Raw genomic sequence first — 8379 nt, 5'->3', positions numbered from 1 at the left:
AGGTTCCCTTACGGTGTTTTTTGGGAACCGCTTTGGAATCAGCTATCTGCTAAGTTCGGAATTGCCACCACGAAAGTAAACACCGTAGTGACGAGCGGGTTGAGGAAAAGAATAAATAGTTGGTGGAAGGAACCACCGTACTCGAGGGAGGGGACAGTGGAAACGGCCCCTGTCACAATCACTCAATCATTTATCCAAAGCATCAACATTCTCAGAGCAAAGAACTTGTTTCTAACTCCAGAGGTGCCTGGATTCACAACCAAAAATGCTTCTTCCTCGCTCCCCACAGCCCCTCCCATGCCAGACGCCGGCTCGGCACCCCCTCTTCGCTGTGCATTTCTGCTTCCCCCCAAAGCCCGAGTAGTAAAGGGAGGCTCCTCGTGGCCCCCGGGAGCTCCCAGGGACCAGCAAGTTGAAGCGCGAGGGTTCCACGCGGGCTGCGGGGACGCGGGCCTCTGTGCTGCAGACTTTCTCAGGGCGCCTGGGTCGCGGCCGGCGCGGAGTCCCGCGCGCAGCAGCTGCTCCGCCGGCCTCGCCTCCGACCCCCGCCCTGCGCCAAGCGCGGCAGCGCTCGCGACCGAACTGCCCCGAGTGCCGGGCGCCTAGGGAGGGGCCGCCACCGCCCCTTCCGCCCCGGGGGCCAGTGCCGAGCAGCCCCCGCCTCCCCGGACTCCAGAGGCCGAGCCGGAGGCGGCGGGGCCACGGTGGGAGCCCCCGAGGTGGCCCGAGCGAGGGCCCCGCATCCCCGCAGAGCCCGCCCGAGGGCGCAGCCGACCACGCCAGGGGAGGCGGCCGGGCGGCGGGGAACGGCGGGGGCGGAGCGCAGCCTCCCGACGCCGCCGCCTCACCGCCCCCCTCCGCCTCTTCGTCCTCCGCTCGCAGCCGCCGCCTCCGCCTCCGCCAGGCTGAGGAGCCGGGAGTCCGCGGCGCCGGCTCGGGGCTGCGGGATGGGGAGTTAGCGCCACGGTGGCGGCAGTGGCCGCAGCGCACCCCGCCGCCGCCCAGGAGCCCGTCCAGCCAGGGGTGCCGGGCGCGCCCAGCCCGCCCCGTAGCCAGGCCCGCGGGCGGCGGCGGAGCTGGGCAGGTGGATGCGGCTGGAAGATGGCGCCCTCGGGCCCGGGCAGCAGCGCCAGGCGGCGGTGCCGGCGGGTGCTGTACTGGATCCCGGTGGTGTTCATCACCCTTCTGCTCGGCTGGTCCTACTACGCCTACGCCATCCAGTTGTGCATAGGTGAGTGCGCCCCCCGCCGCGGCGTCCCCAGCGCAGCCCACCGCGACTGTCCCGGGACGCTCAGCCGCGCCTCCGCCCTCGCCCCCCGGATGCGCCCCGGGCGCTGCCAACCTGCCGCGTCCCGCCGTCTCCGCCGCCGAAAGCAGCCTCGGGGCAGCTTCTTCCACGCGCACGCCCCTCGCCCTCCCCTCCCAACTCTCGGGTTACGGTGTCGCCTCCGCCTGGCACACGCCGCCGAGCCTCCCGCCGCCTTCCGCTCCCCGCCGCCGCCCCGGCCACACCCCCTAGAGGGGCGGACGGTCCTCGGGACTGCTGCGGAGAGGGGAGGCCGAGGCCGGCGAGGTTCCCCGGGGGCTGAAGGGCTGAGCTGGGCCCGGCCCCGAGCTGCGCCAGACCCGCGCGGGGGTGCTGGCCTTGGCGGCGGAGCTGGATCCCTTGCTGGTTGGCGTCAATCCACTCGTTAAAAATTTGTGACAGCGCTCAGGGGCGTTTTTGCTGCCTTTATGATTTGAGGATTGCCAGTTGGACACTTTTCTAGTTAAAAAGGATGTGGAGGAGGTGAGCTACTAGAAAGTATTTTTGAGGACATGTGCAACACACTAAACCATAATTTAGGTGTTTGAACAGTAGGGAGAGAGAAAAAGAGGTCTGAGGTTTTTACATCCAGAGAGCGAAGTGGCTCCAGTCCGAGTTCTAGGTTCCTGAATTGGTGGGTAGGATACTTGTAATGCTGAAGATGAAAATTTTTTAAAAAGTTGATTATTATGCACAAGTACGGAGTACAATGATGTCGCTTAATGTAAGCTGGTTTCTACCTTCAGGGGTTTTATGAAAACTGATCTGGGTTATCAGAAAAACATGTTAAAACAGAAAATGACCTTTCTGCCAGTGACTCGTGAATGCTTTCTGTGTTTGGTTCTCCACCTAACAAAGTGTCTGTTTTTGCCCTACCAAGCGCTAGCTTTGGGTGGGACAAGGGAAAAGATTAAATCGTGGTCTATTGTATTGAGCCTTCACAACCTCAGCATTTTCAAAGCCTCAAGATGCAGACATAAAATCTTGTCTGAAGCCATCTTACCTCAAAATGTTGCCCCTTGTGAGAAAGTGTCATAATAATACATCACAATAATCACTGATGTAAGTTTTAAGAGAACAGAGACTTTTATTTCTTATAGTTTTAAAATTTGCTGTTATTACTTGAAGGGATTTAGAAACAAGCTTAATAGTCCAAATAAACCTTGACTCTGTTGTTAGGAAAAGATGAGGCTGTACAGGCATCATCATGAGAATGCATTTAGATATGCAGTCGTCAAGTCATCTAAAATATACAGGAAAAGACGTGTGGTAAATTTTGTATTAACTGTTAATATTAAAATAGCTTGCCTTATTGAGATGGACTCTATATGTTACATAACTGTTGGGAACCTTTGTTGTGTTTCATTCCTTCGTCCTCTTAAAAACAATGAACAGTATCAATTAATATAACCTGCAAAGAAGGGACATCCTAGAAGGCCTTCATTGTCAAAATAGCTTATTCTCCTGTGTTATCACATTAAGCCAAGACGCTTATCTTGGTACAGTGTCTCATGTCCGTTTAGAGGAAGCATTTGAAGGCAGAGAGAGCTCTTCTGCCCGTTAGAAGGATGTCTGCTCCTAGCCGAGGTGCTACATGGCAGGTCTTACTATTATATTGGGTAGACAGGTGATGGGGAAGGAACTAAATGGAAAATTGCTATTATATCTGAATCGTACGTTTATGTGTACTTTCTGTAAGTTTAAGACAAATCTGGAGTATCCATAAAATCCACATCACTATTTTAGTAAGTGACGATTTGACTAAGAGGAGGAATAGCTCTTTTTAAACTACCTAAGTGGCATGGCCTGTTATTGATACCTTACCTATCACTTCCTGTCCCTGCCTGCCTGGCGCAATGCCTGTCTGCCTGGCCTGGCGCAATGCCTGCCACATTAAAAGCAACAGTAAGTGGTCTTGAATAAACAAATAAATGATTCAGAGGCAATATGTCCTAGGTTTTCAGAAAGTAGCTTTTACATTTTTATTGCTGTAGAAACAAAAAGTAATTGTTATGAAAGATCTAGATTCTAGAGTCTAAGAAGGAAGAACAAGTTGAAGCTGAATTTGATTGTAGAGACCATAGCAGTTCATGAGTGGCAAGCTTTGCATAGCCTTGGTTGAGTGGGAAGTTGAAATTTCCTTATAGGCACTGGGAAAGATGGCGACTAGTGTGACTGACACACAAAACCAGCCTCCTTTCCTTTTCACAGACAAAGCAAATGGAAATACCAGCCCCCACCCCACCCCCAGCATTAATCACATCTCAGACTGCCCTGCCTTTTGAAGATTCTTTTTCTCTTGGAAGTTGCCATTTACAAGCAGATTTTCCAAATTTCTTCCATAAAACATTGGCCAAGGTTGGGACCAGAATGTGGGGGTCGGGGGCTAGGAACTGGATCAGGTAGCAAATGGAATAGAAGAAACAAAGTGATTTACCCTGGTCCTCCTTCCACGTCTGCTCTCAGCTAGGGATGACCCTGAATATAAATTATTCTGTGCCCTTTGCTGAATGAACTGCAATTTAGGAGTAGTGCTTATCCTGGTATCCTTGGAAACTGGAGATAATGATTCTCATTACAGTTAGTTTCTATATTTAACAACGTGGATGTATGTGGCTCTCTAGGCACTTTTTCAGTTAGCATAATTTTTGCTTAGTGTTCGTATTTTATAAAAATAACCTCTGTTTTTGGAATATGTGTATATGTAAAATATATGGGATGTACATATATTGTGTGAGAGTCAAGTATTTTTGTTTAAGTCAGCTTCCTATTCTGCCAAAGAAAAGATCACAGAAGACAGTTATACTTCTAATCATTTGGACCACGTTTATCTCGTTTGTTGATTAACGAGGCTGTTCTATTCGTATTCTTCCCTCCATCCTTTCCTTCCCTTACCACTCCTTTTCCCTCTCCCTGTCCCTCCTGTCCCTCTCTCCACTCCTGGCTTCTTTTGTGTCTTAACTGTCTTTGCTCTCTTTAGATACTAGGATGGTTTCCATGAAGTAAGATAAACTCAAAGGTAACATTTGTAAGGGGAACTTTAGAATGCACTATGAGAGGGAGTGAGGGTGGTCTGCAGCCTCAGGCATGCTCCATTCAGTGAGCACACGACGTGGTTTAGGTATGTTTTACAGATCCCTTATGGCTGCTGCTGTGTTGACTTCGCTTGTTGAAGAAGGTTCACTGAAGTTTCCCCTTTTAAGTGCTAACATTTAAACTGTTTTAACTATTTCATACCATTTTCGTTATTTCAAATTTACTGAAAAGTTTCGATAGTACAGGAAACTTCCACATACCCTTGTGTAACCAGTTCAGTTCCCATTTTTCTTAGTATGTTAGTTTCCTGCTCCTTAGGCAGGTGCTATGGGACATTTATGATATTGCACGCTCATGTGGTTCTGAATTTGCTTATGGTTTTAGTTACATCATTTTAAACAATCATGAATTTTGAAAAGCTTAAAGGTCATCCAGGCTAACCACTCCTGTATTTTTAAATGAAAGAGTTAAACTGTATTTCAGAGTTACTACAAGTTCAATGTTCTTCCTCCGAGTTACCTAGTGGAGGTGTCAACTATGACCTTAGCTGCTGTGATGCAGATGTCCAGATGTCTCCTTTTCCCAGCAAACCCCTCTGCAAATCTCTTAGCCCAGTGAAGTTATGCAGCATCTCTTTTTAACTGTATTATTGTTTACAAAGAGTTGACAGAGCTCTGAAAATAAGCCAACAGTCTTTACACAATTTCAGAGTTTTAAAGGGCTTTGTAGTTTGGGGCTATATAGTACATATTTTTGGCTTTGCAAGCCATGTGGTCTCTGTTCCAACCACTCAACTCTGCTATCTTAGAGAGCGGCCATAGAAGATACTTTAACAAATGGGCGTGGCTTTTATTCAACAAAAATATTTGGCTAACCTTGGCCCTTGGGCAATAGTTTGCTGCGCTTTGGAGTATGTTGGAAGTTAGACCACTAGAATCTTGAGGTTTTACTCGCAGTTTTGCTGTCTTTATTACTAAGTATCCTTCAGCAATGATCGCAGCCTATTATATTCTACAGTGATTATGATACTTAGGGATCAGTTTGAGAGATACGCAGCCATGTTTTCATTCTTTTAAGCAAACAAGAAAACAAACATCCCTAAGAACAAAATATATAAAGCCTCCTACTTGGATTCTGTGAAGTTATGACCTACCATTCATTCAAGGCCACTGCAGGCTCAAGGATAGAGACTGCTGGGGCTCTCAATTGTTTGCCACCAGGAAATGAATTTGAGCTACACAGAAGAAGAAATGTATTCTTGTTATTGGTATTTAAACTGTTGCTTTATATTATTAGTATCTTGATATTCCTGATACTTAAACTATTACTTTAAAAACTGTGTAGGACAATAAAGCATTTTTTACAAAAAAGAACAGGCAGTACATCTTGGGAATACAGATGTTCTATTAGGTTGATGCAAAAGTAATTGCAGTTTTTGCCATTACTTGGTTTTGCCAACTGTTTTAAATATTAAAATAGTTTTAAGTGGAATATAAGGCACATCCATAGAAAACTGGTGCATGCCAGACATTTAATGCCTAAATCACCTTAGAAATGATTACTTATTGGCCAGCACGGTGGCTCACCCTTGTAATCCCAGCACTTTGGGAGGCTGATGTGGGAGGATCACTTGAGGTCAGGAGTTTGAGACCAGCCTGGCCAACATAGGGAAACCCCGTCTCTACCAAAAAAATACAAATATTAGCCAGGTGTGGTGGTGCATGCCTGTAGTCACAGCTGCTGGGGAGGCTAAGGCAGAAGAAATTGCCTGAACCGGGGAGGCAGAGGCTGCAGTGAGCCGAGATCACACCACTGCACTTCAGCCTGGGTGACAGAGCGAGACCCTGTCTCAAAAAAATAAAAAATAAAAAAAAGAAATTATTAGTTATTGGCAATATGATTCAAAATATATTAATTCTGTGACTTTTCTTGATATTGTGGCATATTTTAAAGATTTGTATTTATGTGAATAGGGTGATAAAAACTCAACATTTCTTCAAATCAAAAATCCAAATGTATAAAATATGATATGTTCCAAACTCTTGATCTGTGCTGCCATTTTGCTTTAATATAAATGGTCAAGTCGGGAAGGGGAGTAACAGAAAAGACTCTGCTTAATGCTTTTTTGGTTCCATTTAGTGTGTCAGAGACTTCCTTTTGATGTGCTGGACAATGCAGCATTACTATTTGCTATTAAACCCTATTAGAGAGAAATATTTCAGGCAGTTAGCACAGTCTTAGCATGTACAAATGCGCAATGAATGTTGAATGAATTAATCTCGTGGTTTCTACTTAGTCTTATTCAATCGCATAATGCAAATAAGTGAGAGGACAGGATCTGGGGTCAAACCTCAGTTTAAACAGAGGCTTATTATAGAAAAGTTTGCTTGCAATTGCTTACTGAAAATGTCATTCATGCCATTAAATTGGTACTTGCAGGCATGTTTCCAGTAATTAAACAGAAGCTGATGGGATGGTTTCTTAAATCACAATAATTAACTGTCTCTAGAGAAGGTGTGTTTCCATGAGGTTAGAAAGAAGGCAGCTTCTTGAGGGCTTCAGTAGGGTTCATTCAAAAGCATTTACTTGCCAGGCATTTCCCGCCATGGAAATGATTTAGAAGATAACTTAATAGAGATCTTTTCCTAGTAGCCAAGAAAAAAACAGCCTCGGGAAAAAACCCAAACCCAAAGCTTTCTAGCTGGCTTGAGCACGAGGAGAGGAGTTGCCACCTTTCCGGATGCCATTTCCACAGCAGAGTGGTAGGAAAGCAGAAATGGAAAGCAAAACGTCTCACTCCTAGACATGTGAGTTGGCTGCCTGGCCAATGGAAAAGGATAAAAAATGAGGCAGGTAAAAAGAGCTTTTGGGGAGCATGTAAGTAGAAATGAATTTTAAGTCATGTTACAGATCTTACCACATATATTTAGTGGTTCACGTAGTCTCAGAGTAAGATTATAAGCAGCAGTGTTTGCCTGTGCTATGCAGTAGGAGGTTGTTTTAGCTCCCTCACTTCTTACCCAATGCTCAGGCCACTTTTACTCTGCCCAGGGCCTGTGACCTGGTGGGTGAAACTGGGCATGAATGCACCTCTCCGAATCCACGGCGAGCCTGGAGAGCTTAGCTTAGAAATGCACAGAAACCAAGGGCAGGTGGGTGAAGTGGAGCTGACGTTGCACCTGAGGAATGGCCTTTGGAAAGAGCTGCTGCCTGGCAGCCGGTCACCACAGAGCACTGGAACCACCACTGCTCCCACAACCTGGTGACAGCGGGTCCAGTGTTCCAGCCTGGGCAGTGGCCAGCTGGCAGGGCTGAGGTGGTTGCGCCCACATCTCAGGCTGCATGGTCCAGCGAGCTCAGGTGTGTGATCTTTTTTCGTTACCATGGTGAGAAGTGTGCTAGCGGGGAAAAAAGACAAATGTATCCCATAGATGAGTATATATGGGGGCGAGGGGTTCTCCATGAAATGGTCCTTGTTGATTTTTTTGTTCCATTTGTTTTTATGTTTTATCTTGATGGAGAATTTGTGATTTTCCTTCTCAGAAAAATAGAACTATACTTACATTTCATAATTTATACTGCTGATTTATACCACTGCGTTTTGACAGTTGCATCACATCACCCAGCCTTCTCTTCTCCAGAAAGTGGTGTATTCATGGGTCCCCTGAGATTCCAGCACTGTTCATGATGAGTGTAGAAATTCTATCTTGTCTAACTTGCAGAATGACAGGTTAGAATATGGCATAGATTCTTAATGCTGTCTGTTGGGAAAACAATATTCCAAAGATGATTAGAAAGACAGTTTTAATATTATGTGGAATTCTGTTATTACATATTACCATTTAGAAATCCTACAGAGAATTTATAATGAAAGCATAAAATAATTGAATGAGGTTTTTAATAGTCCATTAGAAAATTGTTGAAAATTTTTTCCTAATTCCTTTAAGGGAATTTTATTATAATTGTCTTGATTGTTGTTTCAATCAAATGGCAAAAGTGAAAAGGGCGAAATTATCAAGGCAGGGGGTAGGAGGAGG

General features: G+C 46.2%; 1 protein-coding gene across 3 annotated transcripts in view; it reads left to right on the top strand.

The window, feature by feature from the left end:
- The first annotated feature begins 407 nt into the window (after nucleotides 1-407).
- The window catches only part of ZDHHC2 (zinc finger DHHC-type palmitoyltransferase 2), a 78700-nt gene continuing 70728 nt past the window's right edge, over nucleotides 408-8379 (top strand). For 2 of the 3 annotated variants that reach the window (XR_004029813.1, XM_003256703.4), the window contains exon 1: nucleotides 408-1231. Coding sequence is in view for 2 of the 3 variants with exons in the window: in XM_003256703.4 (XP_003256751.2) it covers nucleotides 1102-1231 (130 nt within the window). In the remaining variant the exon portion in view is untranslated. The remainder of the gene's footprint in view (nucleotides 1232-8379) is intronic. The other variant, XM_030812333.1, reaches the window with a different exon arrangement.

This window comes from Nomascus leucogenys, chromosome 4, assembly GCF_006542625.1.
Source record: "Nomascus leucogenys isolate Asia chromosome 4, Asia_NLE_v1, whole genome shotgun sequence".
Classification (NCBI taxonomy): domain Eukaryota; kingdom Metazoa; phylum Chordata; class Mammalia; order Primates; family Hylobatidae; genus Nomascus; species Nomascus leucogenys.
The sequence above is the reverse complement of the archived record's forward strand: the minus strand, read 5'-3'. Positions and strand labels throughout refer to the sequence as shown.